At 49.0% G+C, this 20,531-nt stretch overlaps 1 protein-coding gene across 1 annotated transcript; it reads right to left on the bottom strand.

The window, feature by feature from the left end:
- Positions 1-1,053: 1,053 nt before the first annotated feature.
- Positions 1,054-16,793, bottom strand: C5AR1 (complement C5a receptor 1). The gene is given in 2 exon segments (NM_001003373.1): positions 1,054-3,029; positions 16,776-16,793. Coding segments are annotated over 2 exon segments (1,059 nt in total). The 5' UTR covers positions 16,779-16,793; the 3' UTR covers positions 1,054-1,973.
- Positions 16,794-20,531: the final 3,738 nt, after the last annotated feature.

A 20,531-nucleotide genomic window follows, 5' to 3' on the forward strand; every position in this document is an offset into this window, starting at 1 on the left:
AGTAAATTGAAAACTACCAAAAAAAAAAAAAAAGAAAAAAAAGAAAACTACCATGCAGCTCAATCATTTTTCTGCTGGGTGGTGCTGGTCTGTACAATATTTCTAGTCAATCCACACAAATGAATGCATACACGAAACAAAATTTTCTATTTATTTGAAAAAAAAGATTTTATTTATTTGAGAGAGACAAAGTGAGAGAGAGAGATCACAAGCAGAGGGGAAGGGCAGAGGGAAAAGCAGACTCCCCACTGAGCAGGGAGCCCGACACGGGGCTCAATCCCAGGACCCTGAGATCATGACCTGAGCCGAAGGCAGACGCTTAACTGACTGAGCCACCCAAGTGCCCACAGAAATGTTTTAAAATTGATTACAAATAACACATTACAATGTTTATTTTTTTATTTTCATTATTCAAGTGCTGAAAACTACTTTTTTCTTTTTTTTTTTTTAAGATTTATCTATTTATTTGAGAGAGAGAGGAGAGAGCACGTGAGCAGGAGGAGGAGCAGTGGGGGAGAGAGAGAGGATCTCCAGCAGACTCCACTCTGAGTGCAGACACCCCCCAAAAGCAGGGCTTGATCCCAGAATCCTGACTGAGATCATGGCCTGAGCCAAAATCAAGTTGGTCACTTAACCGACTGAGTCACCTCAGTCACCCCCAGACTAGTTTTTAAGCCAAAAGTTTACACGATTGATAGAGCATTCCTTTGAAAGGGCAAAATATGGAGAGCAGAATGGTGGTTGCCAGGGGTCCAGGACAAGGCTGGGAGGATGGAGGGACATGGGCCATCACGAGGGATCCCAGTGGTAATGGAAATGTCCTACACCCCCAGGGTAACAATGGCAACATCCTAGCCATGATCTTGCAACATCATTTTGCAAGAGGTCCCTATAGTGCAGCAGGTCAGGGGCACACAGGATCCCTCTGTATCTACAGTGACATTAAAATTTTCTTTCTTTCTAAAAAAGAAAAAAGGTTTTCTTTTTTCTTTTTCTTTTTCTTTCTTTTTCTTTTTTCTTTTTTTTTTTCTTTTTTTTTTTTTGAGACATACACACAAAACAGCAGTTTACAAAGTCAAAAGTCAAATTTCCCCATGAGCGCCTTCCCCCGAGGTGCCTAACCAATGTTTCCCAGCCTCTCCCTTCGGCACTCCGTCCTCACACTTGCTTTTCGCCAAATCCATTGAACATCTTTTTACTGAATATGTTTTCTCAAAACCCGATTAGTAAGACCTTCACTTACTGTTTTTTTTTTTTTAATCAACTCAGAAAAGCTTAGCCAAAAAAAAAAAAAAAAAGAAAAAGAAAAGAAAAGAAAAGCTTAGCCAGTGAATTTTGCTTTGTCTGTCACAAGAATACTTTTTGAGATGCTCCTTAGGTTTTTTTTCCCCCAGGTCTCTGTAAAATAAACACATCACCATTTTTTTAAAGGTTAGACTGTTTCTTTCTTTTTCTTTAAGATTGTATTCATTCATTTTTTTAAATATTTCTATTTATTTATTCATGAGAGACACAGAGAGAGATGCAGAGACACAGGCAGACAGAGAAGCAGGCTCCCTGCGGGGAGCCCGACGCAGGACTCGAACCCAGGACCCTGGGATCATGACCTGAGCCTAAGGCAGATGCTTAACCGAGCCACCCAGGCACCCCAAGGTTAGAATGTTCCTATTTGTCTCTTTTCTATGTATCGACTGTGTCCCATGCACAATCTCCACCTGCAGCAGACATAGGGCTATTCGGGAGGTGCTCCGAGTAATCCTGGTTTCTGCTTGTTTCCCAAAGTCCTCAGATGGAAAAGGAAAGTTGAGGGTCCCAGAGGGACGCGTTCATCCTGGAAGTGAGGGAGGACGGGTGCGGGGAAGAAGGAAGGAATGGAGGGGAGTTCGCTCGCAGGCCAGCTCCCCACCAGGGGCTGGGTTAAAATCAGCAGAGGGGGAAGGGACAGGTGGGAGGAGGAAGCCGGGAGGCCCCCCTCACACCCCCTGGCTCTTCTGCGCTGGGGTGTCCACCGTGGAGAGCGTGATAGACTTGCTGTCCCGGCCCACGGACTCCTCGGCCAGCACCTGCCGGAGCCTGGCGGGCAGCGACTTGAGGAAGCGGCTGTGGAACCCCTGGGCGGCCACCACGTAGATGATGGGGTTTATGCAGCAGTTGATGTAAGCCACGGCCACGCACAGCGAGTCCAGGCGGGACACGCGTCTGAAGCTTTCCGAGTGCTTGTAGAACAAAGCCATCATCATCCCCGTCACCTGGTAGGGCAGCCAGAGGACAAAGAAGCTGACCACCACGGCCACCACCACCTTGAGCGTCTTGGTGGAGCGGGTGGCCTTCCGGCTCCAGGTCCGAATCAGGAGGAAGGTGTAGCAGATGCTCAGTATCACCAGCGGCCCCAGGAAGCCCATGAGCAGCCGGAGGATGGCCACGCCCCTCTCCACCAGGACCCCGACCCCGCTGTAGTCCACGCCGCACGTCATCCAGAACGGAAAGTACTCCGTGTGCACCCCGCGGAAGATGAACGAGGGTACGGTCAGCAGCAGGGCCACGGCCCAGGCCACGCTGCAGGCCGCCCAGGCCAGCTGGGGCCCTCGGTAGTTCTGGCACCAGATGGGATTAAACACCAAGACAAAGCGGTCGGCGCTGATGGTGGTCAGGAGCAAGATGCTGGCGTACATGTTGAGCAGGATGAGCGAGGGCAGGATGCGGCAGGCAGCGTTGCCAAAGGGCCAGTAGCCCTGCTGGACGATGGACGAAAACAGGATGGGCAGCGCCAGGCAGGACAGGAGATCGGCCACCGCCAGGTTGAGAAACCAGATGGCATTGATGGTTCGCCGGACCTCGAAACCCGTCACCCAGACCACCAGGAAGTTGCCTGGCACCCCCACCAGAAAGACCATCACGAAGATTACCAGGGCGATCATATCCGGGACCGACAGCTTGGGGGTGTTGAGAGACTCATCCACAAATATGTTGGGGTCCAGGGTGGCAGTGCCATAGTCGGGGTACTCGGGGGTGCTGAAATTCATGGAGGCCTGGGGGGAATCAGAGAGGCAGGAAGAGGATGAGTTGCAAACAGGTGCCAGGGGCCCATGGGAGCTACTCGTCTTGAAGCCCATCACTTTGCTTCTCTGATCCCAGGTCTCTTCCCAGGAAAATGGGGAGATCAAGGGCTGAGAGCTGGCTGGGGTGTCATACCACATATAAAATTGGAAAACCCTTCGATGCTGATTAGTCTCCCTGCCACCCTACCACTGCCACCTGATGTCCCTGGACATCTCTATGACCTAGCAGCCAAACGGTTAAAACCTAGTCCTGCTGCAGTGTTGTGGTCACTGTGCATTCTGACTGGACGGTACCCATGACACACTGCTTCTTAGCTATTTTTAATGTCACCAACAAACTGAGATGATATTACCAGGTAGTTACCCCACTGCACCCCCCCCCCCCACCATCATCCTCTTTGGCTGCCTTCCACCTACTGAGGCTCTGAGCTCTATCTGGGAGTGGCTCCCCGGAGAAGGCAGTGGCTTGGCAGCATCTCACATACTCGGGCACAACATTAAGTGAGGAGGCGGAGAACCAAAAAGCCTCAGGCAGGGGCCCCGGGTGACTCAGTTGGTTGAGCATCTGCCTTCAGCTCTTAGCTCATGATCCTGGGGTCCTGGGATCAAGTCCCACATCAGGGTCCCTACTCAGGAGAGAGTCTGCTTCTCCCTCTCCCTCTGCCCCTTCCCCTGCTCTCTCTCTTTCACTCTCTCTCAAATAAATAAAATCTTAAAAAAAAAAAAAACCCTTTAGGGACGCCTGGGTGGCTCAGTGGTTGAGCATCTGCCTTTGGCTCAGGGCGTGATCCCGGGGTCCCAGGATGGAGTCCCGTATCGGGCTCCCAGCATGCAGCCTGCTTCTCCCTCTGCCTGTGTCTCTGCCTCTCTCTCTCTCTCTTTGTCTCTTATGAATAAATAAATAAAATATTTTTTAAAAACCTTTTAAAAACCCTTCAGTCATCAAGAAATAATATCTTGATACAATATTTTAAAGAACCAAAATCAATGCTCCCAAATATACCCATGGTGGAAAAAACATCCAGATTTTAAATGAAGACAGACGGCTTTGGTTGTTTGTCTTATGACCCTGCATGATTGTGCAGTGGGAACTGTCCAAACAGACCAGAGTTTGCATTCCCAGCTGGATGGGTCTTCGCAGGTTGACGATGACATGCAAACGTATCAGACAATGCGAGGCTTTATGTATAGTCATGATGCTGGGGCTTGGGGTTTCTTTTTTTTTTTTTTTTAATTTTAATTTATTTATGATAGTCACACAGAGAGAGAGAGAGAGGCAGAGACACACAGGAAGAGGGAGAAGCAGGCTCCATGCACCGGGAGCCCGACGTGGGACTCGATCCCGGGTCTCCAGGACCGCGCCCCGGGCCAAAGGCAGGTGCCAAACCGCTGCGCCACCCAGGGATCCCCAGAGGTTTCATTTTCTTTTGTTTTGTTTCGGGGGGGTTGAGTAGAGCTTTATTTTTTCTGTTTGGTTCAAACTATGGGAGGATATTTTTCTAAGTGTAGAGGGGCACACATGTGTCCTTCAGCTTAGGATTCCCAGATGGCACAGCACTAGGTCTCAACTGTTCTACTCAAAGCCTGCAAGTGTCGTTACTGCTGTATGCCTCTGTTGCTTTCCTGGTTGACCCCTAGCCGTTCATCAGCTCTAGCTCTAAAACCTCAGTCTCAGGACGCCTGGGTGGCTCAGTGGTTGGGCATCTGCCTTCAGCTCAGGGTGTGAGCCCGGGATCTGGGATCAAGTCCCGAATCAGGCTCTCTGTGGGGGCCTGCCTATGTCTCTGCCTCTCTCTCTCTCTCTCTGTGTGTGTGTGTGTGTCTCCCATGAATATATAAATAAACCTTTAAAAAATAAATAAAACTGCAGAGGGAAAATATTTGGTGACAGACCAGGAGGAAGAATGAGAAATGGGAAGAAGAAATAGATTTCTGCCTTGCTGGAGGGAAGGTAGAAGGGATGAAAGGAACAGAGAAGGCTGAGTTCAAGGACATTGAGGACCTTAGCACCCAGATTATGGTCTCCAATGACCATCTGCCATTCAAAGAAACCAGGGCTGATTTCTGTTCTGGGACAGGAAAAATACAAGACGAGCCTAGAACATCTCATACTAAAGAGTAAAGAAACTTTAGTATAATTAAGGGGAATCCAAAGTCAATGTGGGAAACCTTCCTTCAGAGAAAAACCTAAGAATAATATCTGCAGAAGGAACTTCAGAATTCAGGAAATAATGGGTCTGGATGGTGAACAACATCTGATAAAACCATCGGGTGAAAGGCAGATGGGAACTTTACAATAAATAGGCTGGACTCATAGCCCAAACTGGCCAATCCACCTCAGCATCCAAAGAGGGACAATCGGATATTCTGTTCTTTCGGATGTGAGGCATTGGAAAGAACACAGCACCACCTATGAAGTAATTCTTGCCAAATAAATAATTGTGAGTCTAATCAAGGTTCTAGATCAAAAGTTACCAGTCTTGGGGCGCCTGGGTGGCTCAGCCAGTTGAGCATCTGATTCTTGGTTTCGGCTCAGGTGGTGGTCTCAGGGTCGTGGGATGGACCCCCATGTCGGACTCTGCACAGGGTGTGGAGCCTGCTTGGGATTCTCTCTCTCTCCCTCTCCTCCTCCTTCCACTCTCTCATGCTCTCTCTCTCTCAAAAAAACAAAAACAAAAACTACCAGTCCACAGGAAAAGCAGGGGAGAGAGGAACATGACAAATAACACCACAGGCACAAGATCAGCCCAGTCAGACCACAGGAAACCCTACAGGACAAATAGTCTGTTTTCTCCCACAGATAAATGGCATTGGGAAGGAAAGAGAAAGAAGAAAGAAAGAAGGAAAGAAAGAAAGAGAAAGAAAGAAAGAAAGAAAGAAAGAAAGAAAGAAGAAAGAAGAAAGAAAGAAAAGAAATAAAGAAAGAAAGAAGAAGAAGGACTAAGGCGAACCTACTGCCTGCCGATTCCTGAAGGAATGCAAGTACTTCCTCTCCCCACCGCATCCCGACCATAATGCCCGCCCTCCCGCCATCCGAAAGAGGGAAGGAAACGTTCACTATTTAAAGAGATTTAGAGGGATCCCTGGGTGGCGCAGCGGTTTGGCGCCTGCCTTTGGCCCAGGGCGCGATCCTGGAGACCCGGGATCGAGTCCCACGTTGGGCTCCTGGTGCATGGAGCCTGCTTCTCCCTCTGCCTGTGTCTCTGCCTCTCTCTCACTCTCTCTCTGTGTGACTATCATAAATTTAAAAAAAAAAAAAAAGATTTAGAGGCGTATCAAGCAAAGGTAACACAGAGACCTCATTTGGATCCTGATTGGAAGAATCAATTGCAAAATCAGACATTTTTTTTTTTATGATAGTCACAGAGAGAGAGAGAGAGGCACAGAGACACAGGCAGAGGGAGAAGCAGGCTCCATGCACCGGGAGCCCGACGTGGGATTCGATCCCGGGTCTCCAGGATCGCGCCCTGGGCCAAAGGCAGGCGCCAAACCGCTGTGCCACCCAGGGATCCCAAAATCAGACATTTTTGAGACAATCCAGGACACTCAAAAATGAAGTGGGGTATTTGACAATAGTAAGGAATCGGTGCTAATTTTATTGAGTGTGATGTGGTTTTGTATTCATGTTTTTAAAAAAAAGGAGCAAGGGGCACCTGGGTGGCTCAGTGGTTGAGCGTCTGCCTTTGGCTCAGGTCATGATCCTGGGGTCCTGGGATCGAGTCCCACATCGAGCTCTCCGCAGGGAGCCTGCTTCTCTCTCTGCCTGTGTCTCTGCCTCTCTGTGTGTGTCTCTCATGAATAAATAAGTAAAATCTTTAAAAAAATAAAATAAGGGGATCCCTGGGTGGCGCAGCCGTTTGGCGCCTGCCTTTGGCCCAGGGCGCGATCCTGGAGACCCGGGATCGAGTCCCACATCGGGCTCCCGGTGCATGGAGCCTGCTTCTCCCTCTGCCTGTGTCTCTGCCTCTCTCTCTCTCACTGTGTGCCTATCATAAATAAATTTAAAAATAAATAAATAAATAAATAAAAATAAAAAAAATAAAATAAAATCTTTTTAAAAATTTAAAGGAGTGGGAAGGCTGTTTCTGATAAAGGTAAATAGCAAGTGAAATAGGATGTTTTGGATTTACTTTAAAATACTCCAATAGTGGAGTGCTTGGCTGGCTCAGTGGGTAGAGCATGCAACTCTTGATCTCAGGGTTGTAAGTTTGAGCCCCTTGATGGGTGTAGAGGTTATTTTATAACCATTTAAAAAACTTTTTATTTTCTTTTTTAAAGAGGGGGTGTGCCCACACGCATGCACATGAACAGAGGTTGGGGGAGAGGGGCAGAGGGAGAGGAAGAGAGAGAAAATCCCAAGCAGGCTACTCACCCAGCTTGGAACCCTACACAGGGCCTAATCTCTCGACCCTGAGATCACGACCTGAGCCAAAATCCAGAGTCCCATGTTTAACTGACTGAGCCGCCCAGGTGCCCCCCCCCCCCCAAAATTTAAAGACCTTAAAATTTTTTTTCAAAAACAAAATAAAATAGAACACTCCAGCAAAAGAAATAGCTGGGAGACAGGAGACAGGAGACAGGAGGGGAGAGGAAGGCCATGGGTGACGAAGAACAGCAAAATATTGTTGAAGCAGGGTGATGGGGACACCAGGGTTCCCAGTACCATTCTCTCTACTTCTGTATGTTTGAAGTTCTCCATAATAAAATAACACGAAGAGCAGAGGGGTCCTGAGCTTCCTCCCAAGCAGACTGGCTGGGAGGACCATGGCCCCCAAGACAGAAGGCGTCTGGGAGTAGCAGCTGAGCTGGAGAGAGCCTTGTAGGCAAGTCCATGTCCCAGAGGCACCAGCCACAGCAGACGAATCCCCGTGGCACGATCACACCAAAGCATCCAGATTGAATACAGCACTTAGGACATGTGCCCGACACGGCATTAGCTCTTCCAGTCCTGCCCACGACACTAAAAGTTGGTCCTATTAATATGCCCACTTCTTTTTTTTAAAGATTTTATTTATTTATTCATGAGAGACAGAGAGAGAGAGAGAGAGAGGCAGAGACACAGGCAGGGGGAGAAGCAGGCTCCATGCTGGGAGCTCCATGCGGGACTCGATCCCGGGACCCCAGGATCATGACCTGGGCCAAAGGCAGAAGCTCAACCGCTGAGCCACCCAGGCACCCCATACACCCACTTTCTTGATGAGGAGACAGAGGCACAGGAAGGTAGATAGCCTGTTCCAGGTCAGGAATTCACACCTGGGTAGGCTGGCACGCAAACCCAGGCAGGCTGCGCCCGGCTATTTCCGAGTGGGGCTGTGGACGGAGGGGGAACCCTACAGTGGTGAGCTCTGTGACCCCTAGAGCTAGCACATCCCCGAAGGCCACTTTGTCACCAACCCAGGCAAAGGAGACAGAGAGGAAGAGAAATGATCATTACAGAAATCTTTGGAGCCAGACAGCACACCACCCTGCGGATTATATAAGACGACAACTGTGACAACTGCTCGGACACCCGGCCGAGTGCCTGGCTCGCAGCGCAGGACAAGAAAGGACAACCAATAGGATCAGTTTCTCGATATTGTGATTATGGACGAGCTCAGAGCTTTCCCCTAAGCCACTCCGTTTTATCTTAGTCCCTTTATGTTGTCCCAAGGTGGGCCAGGCTGGTGGCCCCGGGCTTCCTGCCGGTAGAGCCATATCCGTGATCACATCACTCAAAGGGGGAATGTCCCTGTCAGCCGATGACAGGATGATTGGGGTGGGGTCCAGCCAAGCCCTAAGAGATGATTCAGCCATAAAAAGGAATGAGGTGAGCTGCAGTGTGTACTTCTTTTGATGATGTTCTAGAAACAGAGGACATGGCTGAGTCACAGAGTGAACGTACTACAAATGCTACTGCATCATACATGTGAAAATGATGAATTCGATGTTATGTGAATTTTACATAAAAAAAAAAAATGCAGGATGCCTGGGTGGCTCAGGGGTTGAGCATCTGCCTTTGGCTCAGGGCGTGATTCCTGGGGTCGTGGGATTGAGTCCCGCATCGGGCTCCCCACGGGTAGCCTGCTTCTCCCTCTGCTTATGTCTGCGTCTCTCATGAATAAATAATAACAATTATTATTTATTAGTATTAATAGTATTACTAATAAATAATAATAATAATTAATAAAATCTTAGTAAAAAACGCCAGTGTCACGAAGCCAAGGGAGGGGTAAGGGATTGTTCCCCATTGAATGGGGACCACACAGGCAGGACAACCAAATGGGATGTGACATCCTGGGCTGGAGTCCAGAGCTGGAGACACCTATTCACCGCAAAGGGCGTACCCGAACATCTGAGCAAGTTTGCATATGGTCTGTAGCCTAGACAATAACGTCCCACCAAATGTTACTTTTCTTTTCTTTTAAGATTTTATTTATTCATGAGACACACACAGAGAGAGAAAGAGAGAGAGAGGCAGAGACACAGGAAGAGGCAGAGGGAGAAGCAGGCTCCATGCAGGGAGCCCGATGTGGGACTCGATCCCGAGTCTCCAGGATCAGGTCCTGGGCCGAAGGCGGCGCTAAACCATGAGCCACCCGGGCTGCCCCAACAGCGATAACTGCTCTGCTCAGGCTGGTGATGCTCCTTGTTCTTAAGGAATAAACGCTAAAGTATTTAAGGGCCAGAGGGCGTGATGCCTACAGCTTACTCTCAGATTGCTCAGGAAAACAGATGATAGATAGAGATCGATAGATAGTCAGATGATTGATAAAGCAAATTTGGAGACTCTGGGTAAAGAGTATATGGGAGTACTTTGTTAGTCTTCCAATGTTTCTGTAAGTGTGAAAATTTTTCAAAATAGAAAATTCAAATTGTTGAAATACTTCTATTGGTGAAGAGCCCCTGCCGGGAGCCTGACCCCTGCCATCACCCCCACCCCCACCCTCTGCACCCTGGCTTCTTCCCATTTCTTCTGGGACCCACCTGCCCCATCCCTCCACTCCCCCACTCCATCCCCATGCTCCAGTTACTAAAGAGTTAATGCCAGGCCCAGCAGGAGGCCCTAGCCCAGCTCCCCGGGCCTCTGTACCTTAGTGGTTGCTCAATATTGTGAGTGTCTGCCCTGGATGCAGTAAAGGAAGCTTTTGCTGCTGGTTCCATGAACTCCCAACCCTCCTTGGCTGCAGAGTGACTCAAACTCCAAAAAGGGAGTGTTCATCCCCACTGACAAAGCTCCTTCCTGGCCTGAGCTCATGGGGGCCCCTTGCCTTTCACTGACTTCATGAGGGCAGAAAAAAAAATGCTGATTCTAACACCCTGTGGCTTTCAGGATCCTCCAGTGCAAGAGGCTTGAAAAGTTCTGCCCTTGCAGCATCCCTAAAAGGATGGGAAATAACTGGAGTGTCCAGCAAGAGGGGATTGACTAAATTACTTGATGGCACATTTGCAACAACAAAATGCTATGCAACTATCTGAAAGAATGGGATGTTTATGAACCAATGTGAAAGGAGCTCTGAGATCTAGGGGAACATATAAAAGCAAGGATGGGAGCCTGGAGGGCGTTGCCCAGCTGGCTCAGTGGGGAGTGCAACTCCTGATCTCCGGATTGTGGCTTTGAGCCCCACATTGTGTGGAGATGACTTAAAACCACAAGAAGGGACGCCTGGTGGCTTGGCGGCGGCGGCGGCGGTTAAGTGTCTGCTTTCTGCATGAATGATCCCAGGGGTCCTGGGATGGAGCCCAGCGTAGGCCTTCCCACTCAGCAGGGAGTCTGCTATCCCCTGACCCATGCGCTCCCTCTCTCTCTCTTTCTCTCTCAAAATAAATAAATAAATAAAATCTTTAAAAATATACTGTAAATAAAATAAAATCTTAAAAAAATAATAACAAGCAAGGACCAGATGGTGTATAAAGCAGCCTACCTACAAAAGAAGACTCTCCCTCCCTCCCTCCCTCCCTCTCTCTCTCTCTCTCCCTCCCTCCTTTCCTCCTCTGTATCTCTGTCTCTACTTCTAGCCTGTACCTGTCTCTCTCTCCAGAGCAGCTCTAGAAGTAGACAGAGGAAGCTTGTACCAGCGGTTGCGCTGGGCAGAGGGCATGGGGGTGGGGGCTGGGTTGTAGGGGGTGGGGGTGGGAGTGGGGGTGGGGGGCAGATATTGAAAGGAAGCATTTCACGGTATATGTCTATATTTTTCTTCCTCTTATATGAGGAACCATACCAGTGAGTGCACTGCCCATTCCAAGAAACAGATACTATAAAGACAAATAGAAAAGAATTTGCAGTTCCCCACCTCTAGGACAAGTCTAAGCAGATTTCTTTATCGCACTAATGTCAACCGCCTGGGGGACAGTTCCTGACCCACCTGGCACCTGTTGGTCTACAAGGAGAGACAAACAGACCGCCAAGTGGGGAGGACTCAAGTGTTTGATAGAGAGCCCAGCCCAGTGTGGGGGGAGGACGGGCTGCAGCCCCAGCCAATAGAACTTTCTGCACTGCCGGCGCGTCTTTGACGGTGGCCACCAGCCATATGTGGCTCTGTGCCTGAGGAACTGAATTTTCAATTGTGTCAGTTTATTTTTTTTTTAAGTTTTTACTTATCCATTCATTAGAGACACAGAGAGAGACGCAGAGACATAGGCAGAGGGAGAAGCAGGCTCCCTGCAGGGAGCCCGATGTGGGGCTCGATCCCGTGACCCCAGGATCACATCTTGGGCTGAAGGCAGACACTCAACCGCTGAGCCACCCGGGTGCCCCTCAATTATGTCAGTTTAAGTACACTTCCATAACCACATGTGGCTAGGGGCTGCCCAATCACAGGTCTGGGGGTCCGAAGGGGCCACTCAGCGCCAGGCACTGTTTTAAGCCCTTCCCACGTGTTAGTTCACTAATTAACTAATAAGTCCTTAAAGTCCCAGCAACCAGAAGGGTGGGATACTATCGTTCCTAAGTTCAGAAGCCTGGCTTTCTTTTTTTTTTTCCCGAAGATTTTAAGTAACCTCTAACTCCCAACGTGGAGCTCAAACCCACGATCCTGTGATCAAGAGCCACACACTGTACCAATGAAGCCACCCAAGTGACTGTCACGGGCCCACTTTAAGAGCCCTTGTCTACTGTGGGCAGGAAGGGCTCCAGGGCAGAATCTGGGAAGAAGAGGAGAGTGGAAGTGTCCAGGTGAGGTGAGCAGCAGTGGTGGCTTGCACCAGCGTGGTGGCCGTGAGGAGATACAAACGGATCACAGCACAGGGTGAAGGAGAAGACACAGTACTTCTAAGAAAAGCAATCATAGGGCGCCCAGGTGGCTCAGGGATTGGGCGTCTGCCTTCGGCTCAGAGAGTGATCCCAGGGTCCTGGGACCGAGTCCTGCGTTGGGCTCCCTGAATGGAGCCTGCTTCTCCCTCTGCCTATGTCTCTGTCTCTCTCTGTCTCTCATGAATAAATAAATAAAATCTTAAAAAAAAAAAAGATTAGCAATATAATCATCAAGCTCTGTTCTAAGCCCTTTGCCTGTGTTAGCTCATTGAATCCACAGAGAGAGCAACCCTATGAGAGTTGCAACACCCATTTCACAGATGGAAAAAACTATAGCTACCCTTAGCGCTTAAGATTGCTTCCCAAGTCCTCCCCGCAGGTAGCCAGTGGCAGAGGGAGGAGAGAACTTCTGAGAGCTCGAGCCCTCTCTGAGTGGGTCGGGAGTGGGGGCGTGCATTCAAAGCCAAAGCCATACGGAGAGAGCCAGGGAAGAGGCTACCACCAGAAAATAAAGGAAAGCCAGCGGGTGGCCAAGACCAGGTTGGAAGATCCACCCATAGTCATGTTAAAGATGTTGTATTTGATCCATGGGAGCCATGGGTGGTCTTTGAGCCGTAGAGGGACTAGATTTGTTTCAGTTAGGGTTAGGGTGAGGGTGAGGGTCAGGGTTAGGGTGAGGGTTAGAGTGAGGGTTAGGGTTAGGGTGAAGGTGAGGGTTAGGGTGAGGGTGAGGGTTAGGTTAGAAAGATCCTCTGGTGGTAAGATGAGAGGCGTGACTCGGACATGGTGGTGCAGCTGGTGCGTGGTAAGCCAGGCCCCGCGCCCTCGCCGCTCTCTCTGGCCCCTGGTAGGGGAAGTCCTGCCAACTGTGCCCACATTAAAGTGGAAAGAACAGGGCCGCCCGAGTGGCTCAGTGGTTTAGCGCTGCCTTCAGCCCAGGGCCTGATTCTGGAGACCGGGGATCGAGTCCCAAGTCAGGCTCCCTCGGTGGAGCCTGCTTCTCCCTCTGTCTCTGTCTCTGCCTCTCTCTCTGTATCTCTCATGAATAAATAAAATATTTAAAAAAATAAAGTGGAAAGAACAGACCTTAGGAATGCTGTCAGAGCCCATAAGTACCCAGAAGGCAAGGTCTGCTCCTCTGACCCCCCCCCCACCCCTTCCTGCTCCTCCATCCACACATCTCTAAATAGCGCACCCACAGAACCACCCGGAGCTATTGGAGGTTGGAGCCTCTGAGAAATAGGATATGAGAATTAGGGCAGGCATCTTGACTCAGATTGATTTTCTTGAATCGCATGACCTCTGTGACCCCAAAACACTTACATTTTTTTTAAAACCCATAAAAAACACAAGCTTCCAGATCCTCTGAGGTTGCACTGAACTGCAACCTCGTGGGCTGGCAAAAATAAAAAAGCATGATGTGACCGTGCAGATGGGGTTCAGGCAGACCCTCTCATGCGCCGCAGATGGGAAACATCCGTTGATATATTTCTGGCAAGATCCATTAAAATTCAATGGACACGGTCTTTGCGGTTCTGGAAACCCAGACTTGGAGCCAAAGATGTTAACTTTGGTTTGTTGTTGTTGTTGTTTTTAATATTTTATTCATTTATTCATGAGAGACACACAGAAAGAGGCAGACACAGGCAGAGGGAGAAGCAGGCTGCATGCAGAGAGCCTGATGCGGGACTCGAACCTGGGACCCTGGGATCACGACCTGAGCTGAAAGCAGATGCTCAACCACTGAGCCACCAGGCATCCCTTAATTTTGGTTTTAAAGACAAAATATGGGGGATCCCTGGGTGGCGCAGTGGTTTAGCGCCTGCCTTTGGCCCAGGGCGCGATCCTGGAGACCCGGGATCGAATCCCACATCGGGCTCCCGGTGCATGGAGCCTGCTTCTCCCTCTGCCTATGTCTCTGCCTCTCTCTCTCTCTCTCTCTCTCTGTGTGACTATCATGAATAAATAAATAAAATCTTTAAAAATAATAATAATAAATAAAGACAAAATATGGGGGCAGCCCGGGTGGCTCAGCAGTTTAGCGCCGCCTTCGGCCCAGGGTGTGATCCTGGGGTCCCGGGATCAAGTCCCATATCGGGCTCCCTGGGTGGAGCCTGCTTCTCCCTCTGCTTGTGTCTCTGCCTCTTTCTCTGCATCCCTCTGTGTCTCTCATGGATAAATAAATAAAATCTTTAAAAAAATAAAAAATAAAGACAAAATATGGGATGAGCACTGGGTGTTCTACCAAATGTTGGCAAATTGAATTTATTTATTTATTTTTATTTATTTTTAATTTTTTATTTATCTATTTATTTTTTAAAGATTTTATTTATTTATTCATGAGAGACACAGTGACAGAGAGAGGCAGAGACACAGGCAGAGGGAGAAGCAGGCTCTACGCAGGGAGCCTGATGTGGGACTTGATCCCAGGACTCCAGGATGATGCTCTGGGCCAAAGGCAGGCGCTAAACCATTGAGCCACCCAGGGATCCCCAGCAAATTGAATTTAAATAAAAATTTTTGTTAAAGCATCCAACTATTACAGTGGGGGAATAATGGGTAATTATACTTTGTCTATTTTTCCATATTTTCAAAATTTTACAAAATAAAAGTTTTCATCATTATAAAAAAAAAATAAAGGACAAGATATGGAAAACAACCAAAATCTCCATTGAGAGGGAGTGGACCCTCACGGTAGACTATTACGAAGCTGATAAAAAGAAAGAAGGAGGGGGATCCCTGGGTGGCTCAGCGGTTTAGCGCCTGCCTTCGGCCCAGGGTGTGATCCTGGGGACCCAGGATCGAGTCCTACATCGGGCTCCCTGCAGGGAGCCTGCTTCTCCCTCTGCCAGTGTCTCTGCCTCTCTCTCTCTCTCTCTCTGTGTCCCTCATGAATAAATAAATAAAACCTTAAAAAAAAAAAAGAAAGAAAGAAGGAAGGAAGGAATTCCCTTGAAATACACAGGGATTAGAACAGTTGGGTGGCTCAGCAGGGAGGCATGGAGCCTGCTTCTCCCTCTGCCTATGTCTCTGCCTCTCTCTCTCTCTCTCTCTCTCTCTCTGTGTGTGTGTGTCTCTCATGAATAAATAAAATCTTTTAAAAACAAAAACAAATAATACATCCCACGCAGATGTAAATGTAAAGAGCAGAGCACAGGGCTGGGCATGCAGTAAGCGCTCAATAAATACTGGTTAATAATACTCTACGTTATTCATGAAGAAAGCAAGATGTAGGCTAATGTGTAGACTGTACTTCTATTTGCAAAGGGGAGAAAGGACATAGATATGTCACATGCATTGAGCGCCAACTGTATGCCATGCTGTAAGAGCCTTCCGTGTGTTATTTAATTCTCTCAATGATCTTAAGATGTGGGATCTAATTCTGTCAGATTGTTACCCAACCTCCCATCTTCAACATAAAGAGAAGGAAGCCCAGAAAAGCCGAGCCTCCTCATCTATGACACAGGAGAGGCAGGATTTGAAGCTTATTTCAATTTGCCCCCATGTCAAACTACTCCCTGCACATCTGACCTTGAGCACCAGCAGACCGTTTCTGGAAGCATCCAACACACACTTGTGCCCAAAGTTGCCTCCAGGGGCTGTGGCAAGGAGCCCGAGGCCCCAGGGCTGGGTGGGGAGAGCGACTTTTCACTGAATACCCTTCGGCATTTGGGACCATCTGATGGAAAGGAAAAGAAGTCGAAGCCAAATAGTTGGCGTCTCAAAGTCCTGTGGGTCCCGGCCAGGTCTCAAAAACGGGTGAGGCAATGCCAAGCCCCTCCCTGGGCAGCTAATGTGTCCTCCGTTTCCTCTTTCAAAAAAGATGAAGCAAGACAAAAACGTCTAGCGAGGCAGGTACCAAATCACAGCCGTGCCTCTCTCGAACCCAGACCTGGGGGCACAGGTGTGCACGGGGGTCCCTCCCTGAGCCCAGACACAGTCTCCCTCTGACCCCCAGAGAATCCGTGGGGGCAGCCTGGGTCTGCCACCAACCACTGAGGGACCCGGGCCATCTGTGCTCCTGCCTGGGTCTCAGTTTCCCTGTCTGTACGGTTTAGAACATCTGAATGTCCCAGGGAGTCCCTATCTTTCTCCCAAGCCGGCTCCTTGCAGCCCCCGGACCTTGGCTCCTGCCGTTCTGCTGCCTGCTGCCAGAAAGACCTCTCCTGGATCTGACCGTTTGAGGAAGGGTGTCATCTAATCAGACCCAACACACGGGTTTCCTGCCCTGGGGACCTTTGGGATCCCAGCCGGATGGCATTGCTGCGACTCTATAATCCCTTGACCACCTTCCTTCTTAGCTGCATCCGCCCCCCACCAGGTCCAGAGGGGAGGATCGGAGGGGAGGAGGGGGAGAAGTGGAGGTGGAGAGATTAAGGAGGAAAGGGGGAAAGAGTTGGAAGGGGAGAGGTGGGCAGGAGAGGGACCAGCAAGGAGTGAGAGGAGGGAGATGATGCCTGGGCCCCCCATCCCTCTGGGGAACTCACCATGTTCAGGTCTCCCGGGATCCCCGCTGATCAAAGGTCCCTCCTGCCCACACACTGTGGTTTTTAAGCCCCAGGGGAGGGTGCAAATCGCAGGAGGAAATGACCAGCCTTCCCCCTGTGGGGCTCTCATTGGTCTGCGTACTGGGCACCCCATCTGGGGCTGCTTCCGTGGGGCACTCGCTCAGAGAGCGCTCTCAACACCTCCTTCCAGTCAGAGGAGGGAGGCTGGGCTTGCAAAACTGTGGAAGTCCCTGGCCCGAGGAGGGTGGAATCCAGATAGAAGAGCCCCCACCTCATCCTGTTCTAGGCTCGGCACCTCTCTTGGGCTCAGTTTCCCCACTTGGGACTTTCTAGGGGCCCCAGCAGCTGCAGGAAAGCTCAGAGATCCAGCTGGCTCAGACTCCCTCTGGGGTTCTGGGGAGCAGGGATTTGAGCCCCAGCCTCCCGGCCAGGTTGCCCTGAAACCCAGAGAAGCAAAACAGGTGTGCGGAGGTGGCCCAGCCGCAGGGACCAGGGACCGTTAAATCCTCCTTCCTTGGGTTTTGAAGTTGGCACCCCCTGAGCCACAAGCATCCCTTCCGGCTTCATTCTGAGTTCTCTCGAGACATGTTGGAGCCTGGGGCTAGGAAGGATCCTATATTTATTTGTTTGCTGTGGCTGCTGTAACAAAATGCCACAAATGGAGTGGTTTAAAACACCAGAAGCAGGGGGTGCCTGGCTGGCTCAGCTGGTAGAGCTATGCGACTCTTGATCTCTGGGTCACGGGTTGGAGCCTCACATCTGGCAAGGAGTTGACCTATAAACAAACACAAACAAGTAAACAAACCCAGAAATGTATCCTTTCCCAGATTTGAAGCCAGGGGTCCGAAATGAAGGTGACAGTAGGACCGTGCTCCCCACAGGCACTAGAGGGGAATCAGTTCCTGCTCCTTCCAGCTTCCTGTGACCCCCAGCATTCCTTGGCTTGTGCGGTCACTCCAATTTCTGCCTCTGTGGTCACATCTTCCTCTCTCCTACTGTGTGTCCCCAACTCCCTCTGCTTCTTCCATATAAGGATCTTGTGATTCTATTTTAGGTCCCCCTGGATAATAAAGCATAACTTCCCATTTCAAGATCCTTAACAGAAATGCAAAGTCCCTTTTACAAATAAAGTCAAGCAGTGGGTTCTAGGAATTAGGGTGTGGACACCATCAGAAACCTTTTTTCTTTTCTTTAAGATTTTATTTATTTACTCATGAGAGACAGAGAGGCAGAGACACAGGCAGAGGGAGAAGCAGGCTCCCTAGGGGGAGCTGGATGCGGGACTGGATCCCAGTACCCAGGGATCATGACCTGAGCCCAAGGCAGATGCTCAAGCACCGAGTCACCCAGGCGCACCCATCGGGAACCTTTCTTAGCCTACCGCGAGGAGCATGGTTGTCAATGAGCACAGAGACAGGCTCGTTTTTCCTGTGCTCCGCCAGCAGCTCCGGAATATAGCACCCAGGTCTTTCCTTCCACAAACATCATTTTCTACAGCACCCTTCAACCTTGCAAATATCTAGCTTTCTTTTCGCGACAAAGGTAATCCATGAGCACTGCAAATATCTGAATAATGCAGAAATGCACTACGTCTACCAAAATTTTTTTTAAAAACTAAAAAGTGACCAATCTCCATTCCAGCCTTCTGAAACTCCTATGGAGTTTGGAGTGTGTTCAGCTAGACTTTTACAAGGGTGATATCTGCGTTTGGGGACAGACACGCGGGTGCACAATGTTTCACAAGTTGTGATCGCTGCTAAATGGATTTAGAGGGTAAATTTGTGAGGGATTTGGTGCTGGTTGAGAGGCGGTGTTGTTATACTGACTCTGACCTCAAGGCGGCGCTCAGCTAGGAGAAACCCTGAAAGCCAGGCCACACCCCCTTGATGTTTTTTAAATTTTTATTTTTTGGATTTTGAACGAAAGTTGTGTATTGTCTTAAATTATGGGTTCTTTTATTTTTAAGATTTTATTTATTTATTTATTTATTATTTATTTATTTATTTATTTATTTATTTATGAAAGAGAGAGTGCAAGCCAGGGGGAGGGGCAGAGGGAGATGGAGAAGCAGGCTCCCCGCTGAGCAGGGAGCTCCACCAGGGGCTCAATCCCAGGACTCTAGGATCATGACCTGAGCTGAAGGCAGATGCTTAACCGCTTGAGCCACCCAGGCACCCCAGATCATAGCTTCTTAATGTTTGCTATGCCTTGGTGAAATTATGAACTTCTCAGAATTTTTTTTTTTTTACAACTTTTTATTTTGACGTAATTCCCGACTTACATTGGAAGCTGGCAAGAAGAGTAAAACCAACTCCTGTACGCCCCTGACACAGACTCACTCCTTGTTGCATTTGTCCCATGTGCTTTATTTAGTATGCTCCCACTATATGCTTGGGGGTTGGGGGGTAGGTGGGTAATCACTCAGAGTTGTCTAGAAAAACAGAACGGGGCACCTGGTTGGCTTACTTGTTTAAGCATCTGCCTTGGGCTCAAGTCATGATCTCAGGTCCTGAATCCAGCCCCTCATCAGGCTCCCTGCTCAGTGGGGAATCTGCTCCTCCCTCTCCCTCTGCCCTTACTCATGCTTCCTCTCTCTCTCTCAAATAAATAAATGAAATCTTGAAAGAAGAGAAGAGAAGAGAAAAGAAGAATAACAGAAACAATAGGATAAAGAGGGGCCCTTGGCTGGCTTGGTGGGTGGAGCATGTGACTCTTCATCTTGAGGCTGTGAGTTCGAGCCTCTGGTTGGGTGTATTTAAAAAAATAAAATCTTTAAAAAAGAGTAGGATGGGGATCCCTGGGTGGCTCAGTAGTTTAGTGGCCCCCTTTGGACCAGGGCATGATCCCAGAGTCCCAGGTCAGGTCTTGCATCAGGCTCCCTGCATGGAGCCTGCTTCTCCCTCTGCCTGTGTCTCTGCCTCTCTCCCTCTCTCTCTCTCTCTCTCTGTCTCTCTCTCTCTCATGAATAAATAAAATCTTTAAAAAATATAAATAAATAAATAAATAAATAAATAAATAAATAAATAAATAAGAGTAGGATGGGGGTGGTGCCTGGATGGGTCAGTTGGTTAAGCACTAACTCTTGATTTTCATTCAGGTCTTGATCTCAGGGTTATGGGATCCAGCCACACCTTGGGCTCTGGGCTCAGTGTAGAGTCTGCTTGTGTGTGTAAATGAATGAATGAATGAATGAATGAATGAATGAATAAATAAAATTTTAAAGATAAGAAAGGGGGCAGCCCAGGTGGTTCAGCGGTTTAGCGCCACCTTTGACCAGGGGCGGGATCCTGGAGACCCCAGATCAAGTCCCTCATCGGGCTCCCTGCATGGAGCCTGCTTCTCCTTCTGCCTGTGTCTCTGCCTCTCTCTCTCTCTCTCCCTCTCTTTCTCTCTGTCTCTCATGAATAAATAAATAAAATCTTTTAAAAAGAAGAAGAAAGAAAGAGAGAGAGAGGGAGGGAGGGAGGGAGGAAGGAAGGAAGGAAGGAAGGAAGGAAGGAAGGAAGGAAGGAAGAGAGAGAGAGATAAGAAAGGCTCCTGGGTGGCTCAGTTGGTTAAGCAGCTCTTGATTTCAGCTCAGGTCATGATCTCAGGGTCCTGAGATGTAGCCCTGCATCCAGCTCTGTGCTCAGCGGAGAGTCTGCTGGAGATTGTCTGTCTGAAAAAAATAAACAAATATGTTTTTAAAAATAGGATAAAAAACAAGGGGAGAGGAAGGAAGGGATTTGTCTTAAT

Source organism: Canis lupus, chromosome 1 (genome assembly GCF_011100685.1).
Source record: "Canis lupus familiaris isolate Mischka breed German Shepherd chromosome 1, alternate assembly UU_Cfam_GSD_1.0, whole genome shotgun sequence".
Lineage (NCBI taxonomy): Eukaryota > Metazoa > Chordata > Mammalia > Carnivora > Canidae > Canis > Canis lupus.